This window comes from Peromyscus maniculatus, chromosome 1 (assembly GCF_049852395.1).
Source record: "Peromyscus maniculatus bairdii isolate BWxNUB_F1_BW_parent chromosome 1, HU_Pman_BW_mat_3.1, whole genome shotgun sequence".
NCBI classification, from domain to species: domain Eukaryota; kingdom Metazoa; phylum Chordata; class Mammalia; order Rodentia; family Cricetidae; genus Peromyscus; species Peromyscus maniculatus.
The window spans coordinates 210411350-210428609 of record NC_134852.1 but is presented as its reverse complement, the minus strand read 5'-3'; the positions used below and the strand labels follow the sequence as shown (position 1 = coordinate 210428609).

The window sequence follows — 17260 nt, the reverse complement described above, 5'->3', positions numbered from 1 at the left end:
TCAGGTAGCTGTGTGGACAAGCTGTGGGCACCTTTCCTAATGACATTGCCAGAGATGCCTTGATTGGCATCCAAGACAGCCCAAATGCAGCATATCTTTCCATCAAAGACTGACTGATTGGCGCTGAATCTTAGACATACCACTGAGGCCATTGAGACCCAGCCAGTGGATTTTACTTGTATGAGGTATAGCTCCTGGGGAGGGGCAGCAGAAAAAGCAAAGCCCGATAATAAATAGCTCTTTGTGACAGTCCCTCCCCTGCCCCAGGACTGCCGAGAGCACAGGGAGCCACCAGCATCTGGCAGAAGGAAAACGCTGCCCAGAAACTTGGCAGGCGATGACCAGCTGTGAACTTGTCTTTCTACAGTGTGCGGCTGCGACCTGGCCCAAGGCGGCTTCTTCATAAAGAACGGGGACTATTTGTGCACCCTGGACTACCAGAGGATGTATGGGACACGGTGCCATGGCTGTGGGGAGTTCGTGGAGGGCGAGGTGGTCACTGCCCTGGGCAAGACCTACCATCCCAACTGCTTTGCCTGTACCATCTGCAAGTAAGTGGCCGTCTTTCCTAAGCCTCAGGCTCGCTCCAACAGAAAGACGCTGGCTTCAGCCGCTAAAGCCTCCTTGGTCCTGAGTGGTCCTGGGTGGTACGAGGTCTTAAACAGCCCTGCCCGACAGGTCTTCTTGCTGTCTATCATTGTTGGTTAAAGTGCAGTACAGTTGTAAACTTTATTCGTATCCTCTGTACATCAGTGTGACAGTTGTGAAGTGGCTGTACCTCATGCCTGAAGGGACTTCAGACAGTGTGAGTAACGACAACACAGTGGAAAAGGGACAGGGACGGTCGCTTGGAAGGAAAAGGTCATTGGGAAATGCAGGTGATTACGTGGGCACGCTTCAGATGGCTCTTCTAGCTGGGCATTGAGGTATGGACCCATAGTCCCAGCACTCAGAAGAGGGAGGGGGAGGGTTGCTTGAGCCCAAGACCAGCCCAGCCAATGCAGCAGGACTGCCTCTTTCTGAAGATGAAATGGTATCTTTACTGTAACTTGGCAATGGCTCATGGGTCGAATCATTAGTCTTTAGGGTTTGTTTTGTTGTTGGGCTTTTTTGTTTGTTTTTGTTTTTGTTTTGAGACAGGGTCTCACTATGCATCTCTGGCTATCCTGGAACTCACCATGTAAACCAGGCTGGCCTTGACTCAGCAAGACCCACCTGCCTCTGTCTCTCAAGTGCTGGGGTTGAAGGCATGCACCACTATTCCCGGCTGTAGGTCTTTCTTTTAAAGAAAGTTTTATTGTCTATTTGTTTGCATAAGGCTAGAACTTCTGTTAGGTACTGTGGCAGGGTTGAGGAATTATGACAGAGACCAAATGGTCTCCAAAGTCTAAAGAGACACTATCGCTGATGGCTAGGTATCTGTATAGCACAGCTTGGTGAAAATGAGCAGTCTGAGGGGAGGGGGCTGGCATGGGAGGGGTGCACTGTTGTGTTACAAAAGGAAGGTGGCGTTGACTCTCTGGCTGGGCACACAGAATCTGGCTGCTGGTACCATAGAGGATCTGCAGTGAATGGAACTGGGGTCTAGACTCAGGCAAGGTCTACTCAGCTACACTCTGGGGGTACTGCACGTAAATGCACACTTGTTGTCAGGGCCTCACAAGAACACTGGCTCAGCTGTGGACAGTGCCCCAAGGGTCTTAATTGCCAAACCCAGGTCCTGTCCCAGGGTGGAGACCAAAGCACCCATGCTTGCTCTATTGTGTTTATATTCTCCTCAGAGAATGGACGAGAAGCTTGTTCAGGTGTAGTGAATGCGTATTAAGCAGCAGCACCAGAATGTAATTTTACTTATTAACATAGTTCTAAGTCGGGTCAATGAAGCCTGCCCCTGCCTGCGGGTCCCTGCCTGTGGCCTCTTTATCTGTCCAGTGAAAGAAACGGTACCACTTCAGAGAGGGAGCCACTGGTCTCCCAAGGACTTTGAACATTCAAAGGTGTGAGACTGTAATATCCCCATGCACACTTGATGACTGGTACCAGTCATATTGGTGGTATTAAGTCCAGATGTGCCTGTGAGTGTTTATTATGGTCAATTACCAGCGTGAGGCCATGGAGAGATGAGTTAAGGGCTGTGAAAGTACACGCAGGTCAGGAAGCTTGGATTTGCCCCAGACTGCTGGCTTCTGACTCATTCATGTTCTCTGATCTGGGGAGTTCCACATTTCCTAATCGACAAAGACCCACATTAGAAAACTCACATTGATGAAAAGCGATTGGTAAATTGGCTTCTTGCAAGTAAGCCAGCGCGGAGACCTAACATTCCTGAAGAAGGTGCAGTATGTGGTGCTCTGTGCTGAATGTCCAGCAGGAAAGGAACTTTTCTTTCTGAAAAGGAGACTGGTACTGATTTTTAAAATTATTTTATTTTATGTGTATAAATGCTTGCCTGCATGTAAGTGTGCCATGTACATGTCTGGTGCCTATGGAGGTCAGAAAGGGGCATTGATCCCCTGAACCTGGAGTTAGAGGTGACTATGAGTGACCGTGGGGATACTAGGAGCCTCTGAACCTGGGTCTTCTGCAAGAACAAGTGCTCTTAACCACTGAGCCATCTCTCCAGGCGACTGGTTCTCACACAGATGTTTGTAGCAGCCTGTCCTATCACTTGTAGCTTAGGAGAGACTGGGTCCCCAGTGCTTTGCAAATTCAGATGTCCAAAAAGGACAAAATCTAACTCAGTATAGCTACCAAAGCCACAGGGGACCAAAAAGGCTCCTGTTCCCCTGTAAGCTGTTCTCGTAGGGATGTGTCCCAAGCTTCAGTGGGAATCCATGGCATTTAAAATGTCTTTTCACGAAGCATTTCCTTGTGGAAGTCACTGCTCTGTGGGCCCTGAGAGGTGGTTTGTGCAGACACTCTTCCACTGCAGGCTGGAACTAGATCATGCTACTACCCAACCAGGGAGCTTCTCTCTTCATCTCATAATGCAGCACGTGTGTTTGTTTGGCCCGTGACCAGCTGGCGGGCTGGGGCATGGCTACATTTCAAGCATTCAGGCTGGTGCGCCTCCAAGAAATCAATCTGCACCCGAGGGGGAACAGGCAAAGGAGTAAGGAAAGAGAGTGAAATTGCTGGAATGACTTTGAGGGCAAATGTCTTTCTGTCTCCAGGCGCCCGTTTCCACCCGGAGACCGAGTCACATTCAATGGGAGAGACTGTCTTTGTCAACTCTGTGCACAGCCGATGTCTTCCAGCCCCAGAGAAGCCACCTGCCCAAGCAGTAAGTGTCCCCGCAGCCACCACAGAAACACCTCTGTGGTTCAAGGAGCTCAGAAGATGCCTCCTTTGAAAATCCTATTCACCAGCACCAAAGGTAGCCCTATCTAGGGCATTTTTCCCTACGGAAAAACATCATGCAGTGTTTCCTAAAACCCAGGCAGAGAAGCATCATCATTGTATCAAAAAGACCCAAATGGAATTAGGCATCAGGCTGTCCATTTTGACAGCCAGCAAGGGAAAATAATTATGAAACTTCACATTTATTTGATATTTACTGACTACCCAAAATGTGTATCATCCTTCAAACTGAAGATATAACCTTGAGCAAAATGAATTCTCTAACCCTCAGGAAGTTTGCTTTTTAGTGAAAGCACATGGACATATTCCCACAGAAAATACCCAATATGTGAAGAGAACCAGGGTGTAAGATGAGGTTTTTTTTTTTTATATGGGGCAATCGGAGAAAGCCCATGTAGAAGCCAATGCCTAAGTAAGTGTGGGTAGACAGTATACATGTGCCAGTAGATTTGAAATTCTTTATGAGGAGTTTTCATCTGACCTATGGGAATCTGGAGAGAATGCTCCCATAATAGACTCTTTATGAACATATGAACTGGGAATGACGTTAGACAGATCAATTAGTAACTATTGTAAGTCAATATATTCTGAGCCCTGGGGACTGAAATGGGAAGCTGTTTCAGCTCTTTCCTGAGTATCAGGAAATGCACCTAGTTTGTGCCTTAGTGTTTATGGATTTTTGACAGCCCTAGGGAGACCTGGAATAATACCCCTTCTAGTCCTCTGAGTCCTAGTACCTGAGAGTAAGGGCAGCATGTTTATTCTGGACAGATCCTACACAGAGGACCTGAATCTTCCCATTTCTATGGAAATTTTCCACTTACTAAAAATAAGAATGTCCTGACCATCTGCATAAGGGCTGGATTTTGATCTTTGGGAGGAAAGAAGAAAATACAGAATGTACACATGACAAGACATTGAACAAGTGTGTTTCTAGGACCTACCACTAGGGTGCAGCAGCCTGGTAAGGAGCCCAGTAGATAGTTCTAAGACATGGCTGGGGCTGTGGTGCAGTTTCAGGTCTCTCACTGCTCTTCTACTCTACTCAGAGAAACAGCTGGGCACTGTTGAAAGAGCCACCTTGGGTGGGACTGGTCCCCAACCCCATCCTCTAGCAGGGCTTAATTTACAATTTGTTAGCAAAACCCTCAGAAGAATTCCTCTGACGACAGTTGGAACGGGACTGTGGCGGGAGAGGCTGTGCTCCCATGATGCACTGGTGAGGTCCTGTAGGTCAACTTTCTGTTTTGCTAGGTAGGAAATTGAGGCTCAAGGTCATACTCAAGGTCACTCAAGGCCTCTACTGACAGGTGAGGGCAGATGCCAGTCTTCTGATCCCTGGATTTTTGTTCTCTCTTTTGCTTTATCTAATACTCTCTCTCAATTGTTTAGTTTAAGGAAATGGAAACAGATTCTTCTAAAATGGCTTCCACTTGCCTCAGGCCATGCAGTTTGGGAACATGCTCCATTGTGTGGCCATAGCTCTACCAAAATGAGAAATACATATATATTTGAGACAGGGTCTCATGTAAGCCTAGGCTGGCGTTGAACTCCCAAGAATGATATTGAATTCCTGATCTTCCTGCCTCCATCTTCCAAATCCTGGGATTACAGGCATGCACTGCCAATTTGACAGATTGTTTTTCTTTCCTTTAGGAAAATACAATATTTTTATTAATCCTTTGAGAATTTCATACATTCATAGGTGAAAATGATCATATTGATCATTTTCCACTCCTTTCTGTAACTCCCCCTACATCCACCCCTCCTAACTTAATGCCACTGCCATATCCTCCTCCTCCTTCTGGGGAAGGAGTGTGGTACAGATGTCCCATTGACGGATGTACACCCCCAGTCATTTAATCTATGCCTTTTGACCAGTTTGTGAGTGTCTGCTTTAACTAATGTCCACTGCACTTCTCTGGTAAGGTGAGTGCCACACTAATTTATGAGTATAGAGATACAAATTTGATAGGCAATATGGTACTGTGTCTATTTAGCAGAATAGTAACAGTAAATTCTCCCATGGAGCCTATGAGCTCCCAGCCATGATTTCTCAGGCAGATTACAGTACTAGGCTGTGGGCAGAAGTTTCTGTCCCATAGCAGCTCCCAAAGAAACACACTGAGGCTTAATATTAATTACAAATGCTCGACCAATAGCTCAGGCTTGTTACTAGCTAACTCTTACGTTTATGTTAACCCATATTTCTTATCTGTGCTTTGCCATGTGACTTGGTACCTTTTCTCATTATGACACACCTACCGAGCTTCTTTCTGTGTCTGCTCAAGACTCCAGACTCTGCCCTTCTTCCTCCCAGCATTCTCAGTTTGGCTCTCCTGCCTAACCTTATCCTGTTCACTGTTGTCCAGTCGGCTTCTTTATTAAGCCAATCACAGAGACAAATATTCCCCCCCTGTAAGGGAATATTCCACGCCAGGCGTGCATTTCCTCCTGTGGAGTGAGCCTTGACGCCAGGCGCGAAGCACAGTTGGTTACTCCCACAGCATTCATGCCGCTGTAGTACTCACGGGCACATCTGGCTGTGCTGGTCGTAGCTCACAGGGTTCACAGCTGGGTAAGATTTTTGGTGACTTTTCGCCCTTAGAGCCATGCACAGCCTCTTGCTGTCCTATGAAAGCCACATCTAATGGATTCTAATTTTTATTCTACTTTATATTCAAGTATGAAATGTTACACTGAAACTCATTGTTTTGTACAATTAACAGACACCAATATAAAAATTTTGCATACATCTATGTCTTCTCTTTTTGTATGACATCCATGTTATATTCATAAAAACTTAATTAAGTATAAAACTGTAACCAGTTAAAAAACACCTACAGAGCGAGATCCAGGACAGGCTCCAAAGCTACACAGAGAAACCCTGTGTCAAAAAAAAACAAAAACAAAAACACTGTATTTTAATACTAGCTTTAACCATAATTGCTTATGTACAAATTGTTGAGCCATATTTTATTTTCTCCTCTGCTTCCACTCAATGAAATCCCATTTCACTGCGACTGCCTCATTCATGTTTATTTTTAAGATGTTCCTGTCTATTTAGACAAGTACCAAAAGGTATTGATAGGTGCTGTGGCCATCTGTGAAGGGGAGCCTTTATATCTGGGTACACACGTGCAGAGTCCCCGCACTAAGCAGGCCCACAGAGTCTAGAGTAATGGGAATTTTCAGCAACTTTCTGAATGCCGTTGGCACATAATTAGAAGACATTTGGTTGCTATTTGTAGTTCTCCAAGAATTGCTCAACTTCAAAACTATTCTGCTATGACAGCCATTCCTATCTTTAAAAAAAAAAAAAAAAAAAAGACTTTTTATACTTGGCACGAGGCTTCCTGAGAAGCAGGGCCTGACTTTCTTTTAGTGTGAAACTCCCCGTGGTTACCGTTCACAGCCTCTGTGGCTCCATCATCCAGCCACTGCCTCTCTCAGAGCTGGAGGCTCTGAGCCACGGCCGCATTGCATGGTCTGTCGCTGGTTTTCCTGATCACTGAGTAGCAAGCAAAGACCACAGGAGACTGACAGAGGCCAGGAGGCGGGAGAATACAAAATAATCTGTCTCAGCGGTTCTTCCACCTTAGAATAATTCTTACTCTTGGCTCCGACTTGTTTTCTGAGCATTCACATAGTGCTTAGGGTGTGCCAGGAATGCTACTTTATTGCCCCAAATCAGTTACAAGCACTCTACATGTTCCCAGATGGAGGTGATAACAAAGGCACGTGTCCGGCTGTGGGGATATCATAATTAAACTCCTTCACTAGCTGATTCACGCCTTTTAAAAGCCTGATGGACAGAAGGACAGTCCTGACCTCCAAGCCTCACGCCACTCCATCCTCCTGAGTTTACTGGCCGCTAGATTCCCATGGGTTAGAGTCGGAGGGCCAGATGAGCATCTCCTCAGAGCTCCTGTCTATTCCAGGCACCCAAGCAGGAGTGGGCGGCTGTCTACACGCAGCCTTCCACCCCAAAGGCTGTCTAGCTGGAGTCTGATTGTGCGTGGGTTTGGTGGATTGGCATGAGAGGCGCCCACGCAAATGCACCCAAGCCCGTCTTTCTGTTTTCCCTCCTCTACACAGACCGCTCTAGAGCACCATTATTCCGCCTGCAGTTGGAACTCCCACAGGTGGCAGGACGCAAAGTGATTGGACAGAACTGGAATCTGTTCAGAGAGAGCTGTGTGTTCGCTCTCCAGGGGAGGGAAGCATCCTGGTTATTTGACTTTTCTTCTCGGTGCAGCAGCTTTTCGTAGTTGCGAGATAATTTTCAGCCGTCTTTATGTTCCCTCTAAAGACACGTACGGGTTGGGAGGGGATTGTTGAACTTTTGCCTGGGCAAGGCCCTGGCTCTGCTGTTCCCTCCACGCCTCTACCTGTCCCCTCTGTCTGTCCGTCCCCAATGACCCCGCCCCTGGATGGACAGAGAGCAGGGCTCCTTGGCAGGGTTACATGAGTAGCTGCTTCGGAATCCCGGCTAGTTATGATTTACAATCCTAACAAGTCCCTGTGCAGGCGATGATTTCTGGATTGTCGTGGTGTATCTCCAGTTTTGTAAGTTTGCCCTTTTTCATCCATCGTTTTTTCATGACAGATGCCTTATCCATTCACATGAACGGTGGCCCAGTGGCATGGCTCAGCAGCTAATGCTGCACAGGTGTGAGAACCCGAGTTCAAATCCCCAGAACCCATAGAAAGCTGGGCATGGACTCTTAGATTAATGAACTGGAAGGAAGCCTGGCCCTGTGAACACTAAGAACCACACCTAAGCCAGCTAAAGGAGAGAGTCACCTTGAGAAGTCACATGCTACTTGTGGTATTCTGTGAACATGGCTTAAAGGATTTGAACTGGAGGTCTGACAGGCACAATTCGTCTCTGTTTATGAAAACTCTGACCAAAGTAGCCCCAGGTCTGTAAGCCTCTGTCACAGGGAAGAAAGATGGGCTGGGTGCCTGTGCCAACTCCATCTTTGAGGACTTAGCTGGTCGCCGCTGCCACAGCTGCCCTCAGCTGCCCTGATAAAGGCTGACAATGTGTTGCTGTCATGGGCCACCAAAGTGTGTTTGCTGTGCTGTATTGTCTTCCAAAGACAACAAGAAACTCCACTTAAAAGCCGGTCAGAACTGCTCCGACTTGTGATGTTTCCACCGTGGTTATCAAGGTGGCAAAGGGCACAGCTGACCTCAGCAGGGCACAGTTACGGAAGGTCTAGTTCAAGGTTGTCTACTCAGGCAACACCTAAGCATTTCTAAATCACTCTGTGTCATTTTTAGCTTCCGTGATTAAGTCATTAATAGCACTGAGACCCCCTTTTCCACAGAGTGGGAGCACACAGGATCTGCGTGGAATACATGACTCCCTGACCCACTTACGTGTCTTCTGATCTCATGGTGCTTTTCTGCCTAATGGCAGCATGGTGTCCAGAAGTTTTAGAACCACTTAAAAAATAATTTCCCGGGCTAGAGAGATGGCTCAGCAGTTAAACCAGCTTGATACTCTTGCAGAAGACCCTTGTTCAGTTCCCAGCACCCATGTCAGCCGGCACACAGCCATTGCAACTCCAGCTCCAGGAATCTGATACCTGCTGGGCCCCATGAGCACATGCATGCACATCGTACACATAAACTCACACATTTACACACATAGACACATAAACAAATGTAATCTTGAAATAATCCCCGAATAGTGCTCAGCCTAACGGATGTGTCGCTTTGCATTCTGGGTTGTGCTCTGTCTTATCTGTTTAGTTTCACTTGTTTGTTTCTGAGGCTGGGTCTTGCTGTGTAACCCAGGCTGGCCTGGCACTCTAGAACTCTAGGTCATTTTTCCTGCTTCTACCTCTCGAGCTGTGACGCCACAGGCACCACCGTGCCTGGCTCGCCCTGGCTCATGTTGATTCTGTCCCCATGGCATTGCTAAGACATACTAAAGGGAAACTATGGACTCACTGGTTTAAATAAGAAACATGGATTTGGACCAGCCATTATTTGTCAACTCCCAGGTGTCTAATTTGGGACCTGGCAACATCCCGTCTCTTGGATGAAGGTAAAGGTCAGCATCCAGCAATACCCACTTGATAGATAGACGTGACAAATGATGTGGAGACTTTTGGTCAGGGGAATATTTTCAAATACCTTAAGGGTGTTGAAACTCTGGGCCAGCTCTGATGAAAAAGAATATAAGGAAAATCTGGATTATTTTCATCTCAAAAGTAAGGACCTGTGTTGGTTTGCTTTCTATTATCATGATAAATACCATGACTAAAAGCAACTTGGGGAGACAGATTAGAGTCCATTGTTGAGGGAGGTCAGGGCAGGACTCTGGGCAGGAACCTGGAGGCAGGGACTGAAGCAGAGGCCGTGGAGGAGGCTGCTTGCTGGCCTGCTCTCCGTGGCTTGCTGAGCCCATCGTCAGACCTGTCCGTGGCGCTGCCCACAGTAGCCAGGCCTTCCCACATCAGTCACTAATCAGGAAAATGTCCCCCACAGACTTGCCCACAAGCCAATCCGATGGAAGCTATGTTTCAGCTGAGGTTCCTTCTTCCCAGAGGACTCCAGCTTGTATCAAGTTGAAACAAAACAAATCAAAACAAAACTACCAGCACAGGACCTTGAAGGCCAGTTGAGAAACCAAGATGTACTCAGTGGTTAGAGCACGAGAAGGGTGACTTCTGACACTAGGACCCTCGGGAGGCACAGCACCATAGCAAATGGGAGCTGGGTGTCCTGTGCCCAGCAGAGTCACTTAGTGCCCCCAGCAGCTGTTCTCATGAAGGAATCTGCATGGCAAAGTGTTGAAGACAGCTTGTGGGCAGTTTAGTATCTACCAGCACCTGACCCTTCCACATAATTCTCGCCCCCCCCCCCCACCTCTCTCTCAGAGTAACTTTCTCTCAGACTCTCCCATCACCATTTTATTTCAGAAGATTGGGAAATCCGTGCTCTGTTAAAACAATAGAATTTATTAAAAACTTAAAACCTTGTATTAGCCAAACCTTGGAACTTAAATTTGTACTTTTTCCCTTGAAATGCATACAATCATCTCAATAGATGCAGAAAAGGATTTTGACAAAATCCAACATCCTTCTTGATGAAAGTCCTACCTAGAGTAGGGTTGGAGGCAGTATACTTCAATATGGTAAAAGCAATATAAGCAAACCTATCGTCAGTATCATTCTATGGAGAAGAAAATGAAGTTGCCTCATTAAGATTAGGATCATGGCAGAGCTGTCCAATGTCTTTGCTCTTGTTCACTGCAGCTGGAAGTCTGCACTAGAGCAACAAGGCTGTGATTGCCACATCTGCAAAGTCGCAGGATCCAAAATTAACATGTAAAAACAGTCACCTTTCCATGCAGCAATAACAGTCACACTGAGACCTCACCAGTCATAGCCACACAGATGACCCTCCTTAAACTAATGGGGGAAAATATCAAAGTATGGAGCCATGGGTCTGGAAAAGGGGCAGGTAGATCCATGCTCCCTCCTGGATCTCATGCAGATTTCTGAGGTAAGTGGGCAATAGGAGCAGATTCTTTTGTCATTAAAAAGTCCTGCAAGGATGTTCTCAGCACCCAAGGTATTCTGTTCTGTACTGATGCATTAAAAAAAACAAAAAACAAAAAAACAAAAACAAAAAACTGAAACTCTAGGAAGGGGTCCTAGTCTGTGTGCCAGGAAGCTCCCATCTTAGATATCCATGGGTGGAGGAGGCCTCTACCTTCCTGAGTGACCACAGGTGTGTAGAAAGCAGCAGTCTGAGACTGTGGGGCTGCTGGGTGGTTTGTTCCCTGCTCCATGGCTTTGTGTATTCAGCTTTCTTTTCCAGAGAAACATCTCAACAGACTTGCACGTCCTTCCTGAGAACCATATGTCTTTTCCATCAACTTAAATCCTTCTAAAGCCCAGGTGTTTGTGATCCTCTGCCAAAAAGAGTGAAGGCAAACAGGCAGAACCCCCATTGTTAGGGCTTTTATTGCCTTTGAACAAAATGATTTAAAATTCGAGCCAGGTGTGGACCTGAGCATCAGTTTAACTTGTTCGTCAACAGCCAGATCCCTGCTCTGCTCTGGCTCTTGGTGTCAGGAGTGAAGGTCCCGAGGCACCGGGCTGGGCAGTCCGGTTTTGCTCTCTTTCCCTATCTGGTCATTGTTTCCCTTTGGCCAGTCACCAGTGGACCTTACGTCCTCGACGCTGCTCCATAGTCACCTATTTCTGACGTTGACAGTCATCCCAGCACCAGCTTTCTATATTTACCAGCAGCTGCTTTGGTGATGTGGAAACAATTTCCTCAACCACTGGAAAAAAGCGCAAAGCTGGAGAGTAGGACATGCTGTTCTTCATGGAAGAGCCTCATTGGGTTGAGCAGGAAGAAGAGAACCATCCAGCACAAACCTTTTGCTGCCCCTTGTCCATTTCCACAGCTGATGTCTGGCTGAAATCTGTAGCTTTGTCCAGAGAGCAGTGGGTTGTTGCTGTGGAATATACCACAGTACTCAGCCAGCTGGTGATATTGTCTTATCTGAGGGACATCTCTGTTGGGTTTGTTTGGTGTGTGTCTTAAAGCTTGGGCTGAAAGAACTTACCTCTCGGCTCTCCTTCTCACTCATTCTTGCTCACTGGCTGGGCTCAGGCACCTGGATGACCTGTTCTGTTTTTCAGGAGGCAATGGGCAGGGCATGGTGGTCTCAATGGTTTAGACCAGAGGCTCCCAGACTGCAAGGCATGGGCTAAATAATTGTACAGGCTAAATGGCCGTATGTGTGCACAGCCTGCCTGCGCCTCAGCCCTCAGGCAGGAGATGGGGGCAGTTCATTCTTCCCAAGTTGTGTCTCAGCTTCTTCCATGGCTCTGTGACAGGTGTGCATCAGGGTGCCAGGAGAGAGAGCAAGAGCGAGCTGAGATTAAGAAACCCAGGGTTTAGTCTCAGCTCTGGCCCCTAACCAAGGAAGGAGGGAGAGCATCGCCTGGCTCCCTGTACCAGGCCTGGTGCTGTGCAGAGAACCTTGAAATGTAGCACAGCAGTGGTTATTATCAGTAGCTCACAGATGAGGGAATGGAGGGTGGAAGGTGGTCAGGAGCTCAAGTCTTCCCGGCTCTCCAGCCTTCCCCAGTCACCCATTTTCTTAGTCTTCCTGCTTCCTGCAGTAAACTGTGGCAAACTCTGATGGCCTTGCTAAGTCCAATCATCTCCATTTGTAGAACCAAAAAGCCATCTTTGAAATTTATTTTGTTAAAAAAATAAAGTTTCAAGGCTCGTCCGTCTTCAAATCGTTGCTGCCACCTAGTGGGGATTATCAGAAACAAAGGGAAATCTCAGCTCACAAGTTCCCACTTCACTGTGGGAAGGGCTTAACTATGAAGACAGTGGGAAAGGTTCAGAGGATGCCAGGGATTGAGGGGAGGAGGATGAACAGGCAGGTGCTGTAGGAGTGTTGAAGTTGTTCTGCTGTTCAGTGTGATGCTATAATCCGCAATGCCATTTTAAACCTGTCCAAACACAGATCAGCCGTGGATGCTGGTGGTAATGATGCATCCATCGGTCAGCGTGTGTCAGCAAGAACAGGTACCACTCTGGTGGTTGATGTTGGGAGTGGTGCAGGCTAAAGCACATCGGGTGGAGTATATGGGCAATCTCTCTGCTCTCTCAATTTTCCGGTGAAATTAAAACTTCTTTAAACACAGTGAATTCCTTTTTAAGGGGGGGGGGCTATAGAATGGGAGTAGGTGAGTATGCGCATATGTGTGCAAGTGTGTGTGTGTGTGTGTGTGTGTGTGTGTGTATGTATATACACCAGAGGTCAATGTCAGGTGTCTTTCTCTAGAGCTTTCAATATGCTTTTTGAGACCAGATCTTTAACTGAGCTGGGAGCTCACAGTTGGATGGACTGTGGCTGGAAAGTTCCTGGGATCTGTCTGTTTCGTTCCCTGTTCCTCTGGCCAGGGTTATAAGTGGATACCGCCCACACTGGGCTCTTGCATGGGTGCTGAGGTTTGGACCTCAGGCTAGCACGGCCGGCATCTTGCTGGCTGAGCCATCTCCCCGATGCTAGTGCTTTTTAAAACTGCTCATTTGCCTTAACCTCCACACTGTGTTCCTACCGCTTCCTGGGCATTTGGTAAAATACTTCTTACTATTTTAGAGTCATTTTGTACACACACAGTTTAGAATGACCTGTACTTTAGCAAATTCTTATCCAGCAGCTGGAGAGATGGTTCGGGGTTTAAAAGCATGTAAAGCTCTTACAAAGGACTCAGGCTTTCTTCTCAGCACCCGTATCAGACAGCATCCTACCTGTGACTCCAGATCCCAGGGATCCCATGCTCTTTGGCCCTCACGTGTACCTGCACATATGTGGTACACATAAACTCAGCTAGGTGCACACATACATAGAAGTAAATAAATCTTTAAAGAAGGGAATTCTAATCCTAATATTCTGAATTTATATTTTAACTTTATAGATACATATTTTCAATTTTTCACATTTTAGTGGTTAAGAAAACAAACAACACAGATCATAGGAGCAGACAAGTGAAGCCATCCCCCACAGTGGGCAGTTTCTTAAGAATTTATGGTTTTCTCCAGAAACATTCTATTCTGGGAAAGGAACACCCACATCCTTTTCTGCACCAGGGTTCTTTTTAAAGTACATTGAGTTAGAAAGCACACACACATGCACACACACACACACACACACACACACACACACACACACACACACACGCACACACACAGAGAGAGAGAGAGAGAGAGAGAGAGAGAGAGAGAGAGAGAGAGAGAGAGAGAACGAACGAACACCGGGGGAGAGGGGAACTTTTGCAAATGTATTTATATAGTAAAAACTTGGACATGAATTGTTGGGTCTAAAGCCAAGTTAACACCTGCTGGCCAAGATGCCCAGAAATATCTGTGGTCAAAGAAACAGGGTAAGCTAAGTTGCTGAGGCAAGGAGGGACCCATAGGAACCAGAGCCATCTCTGGATGGATTCAGGGGGTATGTTCAGGGTTGAGGCCTGAGCAGGGTCACTCCAGGGAGACAGGTTGGTGAGGAGTCGGGGAGGAGAGGGGGAGCTAGTCTAGAAGTGCCCTTGCCAAAGGAGGCAGTTACAGGTGAGTCGGAGAGGGGTCTGTTCGGCCGCTCTGTACGGGAGGGGGCATGTCTCCGTCTGATTCTGAACGTGGCCACTGAGTGCCCTTGCCTGGACACTGCTTTTTCCCGTTAGTCTTGTTTGTTAGGTCACGTGACGAAACAGCTGGTGACGCTTACTGCTGTTGTCTCAGGCACATGGATTTTGAATGTTTGTTGGTGTTACATTACAAATAACTCTTCGTTTACATGTTTCTGGGTTAACACATATGTGTTCACCTCCCTAACATCGTAGAGTATGAAATAATCTACATGATCACAGCAACTCAAGTAACAGCAAATATTGTTAAAGGACCACTTTTGACAGGCAGGATCCAGGTGCAGGACCGGACCAGCTAATCCCAATGCTCATACTCAGCCATATTGTGATGGTCAATATTGATTGATAGCTTGACAGGATCTAGACTCCCCAAGAAGACAGACCTCTGGGTATGACTGTGAGGGATTTTCTAGAATGGGTTGACTGAGGTGGGAAGATCCACCCTATTCCACGGCAGGGATCCTGAGCAACATAAAAAGCTCAACCCCAGCATCTCCCTCCTCCCTGACTGCAGAGTGACACAGCATCTCCCTCCTCCCTGCTGCAGTGTGACCCAGCATCTCCCTCCTCCCTGACTGCAGTGTGACACAGCATCCCCCTCTCCTCCCTGCTGCAGTGTGACCCAGCATCTCCCTCCTCCCTGGCTGCAGTGTGACCCAGCATCTCCCTCCTCCCTGGCTGCAGTGTGACCCAGCATCTCCCTCTGCTCCCTGCTGCAGTGTGACCCAGCATCTCCCTCCTCCCTGCTGCAGTGTGACCCAGCATCTCCCTCTGCTCCCTAGCTGCAGTGTGACACAGCATCTCCCTCCTCCCTGACTGCAGTGTGACCCAGCATCTCCCTCCTCCCTGGCTGCAGTGTGACCCAGCATCTCCCTCCTCCCTGGCTGCAGTGTGACCCAGCATCTCCCTCCTCCCTGGCTGCAGAGTGACCCAGCATCTCCCTCCTCCCTGGCTGCAGTGTGACCCAGCATCTCCCTCCTCCCTGGCTGCAGAGTGACCCAGCATCTCCCTCCTCCCTGGCTGCAGTGTGACCCAGCATCTCCCTCCTCCCTGCTGCAGTGCATTGAGGCCAGCTGCCATGCAATTCCCGCCACCAGGGGCAGTGTCGTCAAGATAAAGCCTTGCTTCCTAAAGTTGTGTTTGCCAGGCTTTTTGTTACAGCAGTGAGAAAAGTAGCAAACACACGCGTGCCTCAGGAATCTGCCAAGGACAGGTGAAGGCTAAGGAGTTAAATAGTCAAAAGGCTGGTTAGTTTAGGTAGATGAAGAAGTAGAATCCTATTGCATAGATGAGGCTGGTGGTCAGAGCTCCAGAACCACACACAGTGGTGAGCAGGGCTCCCAGCACACACGCTGAGCTGATTCACATGTGTCCTCAATTAAATGAAAGCCTGTGAGTGCTTTCCCCATGTCCTAGCCAAGACGCTATAATTAAATGGCCTCTAGGCCAGCTGGACCCCAAAGGGTACCTAACTCCTGAGGAGCTAAGAGGTGAAGGACATCCCATCCATCTGAGGAGATCCAATGAGGTTTGAGCAGCTGCCTTGCCACGTGAGGACAGGTCCTGGGGGATTTGCTAGAGAAGATTTTATACAGAGAAATGAAGGAATGCTTGAGGACATAGTGACTGGGAGATCAGGCTGCACTGTGGGTGGAGGGCTTGCCCCTCCTTGGATTTCACAGGGGGATGGCGGTGACTGTGGGCTGCTGCTCTCTTCCAGACTGCGCTGGCTGCGGAAGGGACATCAAGAACGGGCAGGCACTGCTGGCCCTAGACAAGCAATGGCATTTGGGCTGCTTCAAGTGCAAGTCCTGCGGGAAGGTCCTTACCGGCGAGTACATCAGCAAGTAAGTCTGGCCAGCGGGCATGGGTCCCACTCTGCTCCCAGGGCCGCCTTCAGCCTCCAGCGTGCTGAAGTGCGTCCCCGTTCTGCATCAGTATGAACTTTTGCTATAAAATGTGTTGAAATAACTTGATTATTCTGCTTTTGCCGTGCTCTGGCCGCGGTACACTTAATGGACTATTAATTGTGGCCCAATTTAATAATTAACAAAGCTCGCATAATGGTCTACCCTGCCTTGTAATCAGTTAAGCATCCAGCCATTTCTCCTTGGCTATGTTTGCTTTCTATGTGAAGCTAATAAAGTGTTCTTCTCCGTGGCTTTAGGCATTCCCCCAAAACACATGTGATCCAGGCACTGAGCCTGGCAAGACCAGAGCACACACTAGCCTGTCAGAGTGAGGGTCCACATGGAATCGGAGAGCACCACCGGTGGCGGCGGGTTAATTAGAGTTAAGCAAATCTGTGGGTTTGGGTGGATTTTCCATTTGTTTGTTTGGTTTTTGTTGTTGTTGTTTTTAATGTGCTCTGGTAAGGAGGAAGAATCTACCGCTCTATCTTTTTATGCCTTTTGAAAATTTCCCCAACCAGGGAATGAGCATATAGCTGGGTGAGAGAGCTTAGGCCCCGGAGAGCGCAAGGCCTGGGCTGGGTCTCCAAAACGGACTGGATGTAGTTCCGTGGGGAGGGTAGTTGCCTAGCATGCGCAGTACCCTGGGTCTGATCTAGTACTGGATGAAACTGGGTGTGGTCATAAAAACTGTAACCACAGCACTCGGATGACCTTGGCTTCTTAGAGGGTTGGAGGCTAGCCTGGCCACACCTGACCCTGTCTCAAAGGTCAAAAACAAGAATCCAG

The 17260-nt window shown here is 47.8% G+C and overlaps 1 protein-coding gene across 20 annotated transcripts in view; it reads left to right on the top strand.

Moving 5' to 3' along the window:
• Positions 1–17260, top strand: part of Ablim1 (actin binding LIM protein 1) — a 314113-nt gene that overhangs the window by 192969 nt on the left and 103884 nt on the right. For all 20 annotated transcript variants that reach the window (XR_013048411.1, XM_042265921.2, XM_042265902.2 and 17 more), the window contains 3 exons: positions 368–551; positions 3174–3283; positions 16282–16408. Coding sequence is in view for 19 of the 20 variants with exons in the window: in XM_076563380.1 (XP_076419495.1) it covers positions 368–551; positions 3174–3283; positions 16282–16408 (421 nt within the window). In the remaining variant the exon portion in view is untranslated. The remainder of the gene's footprint in view (positions 1–367; positions 552–3173; positions 3284–16281; positions 16409–17260) is intronic.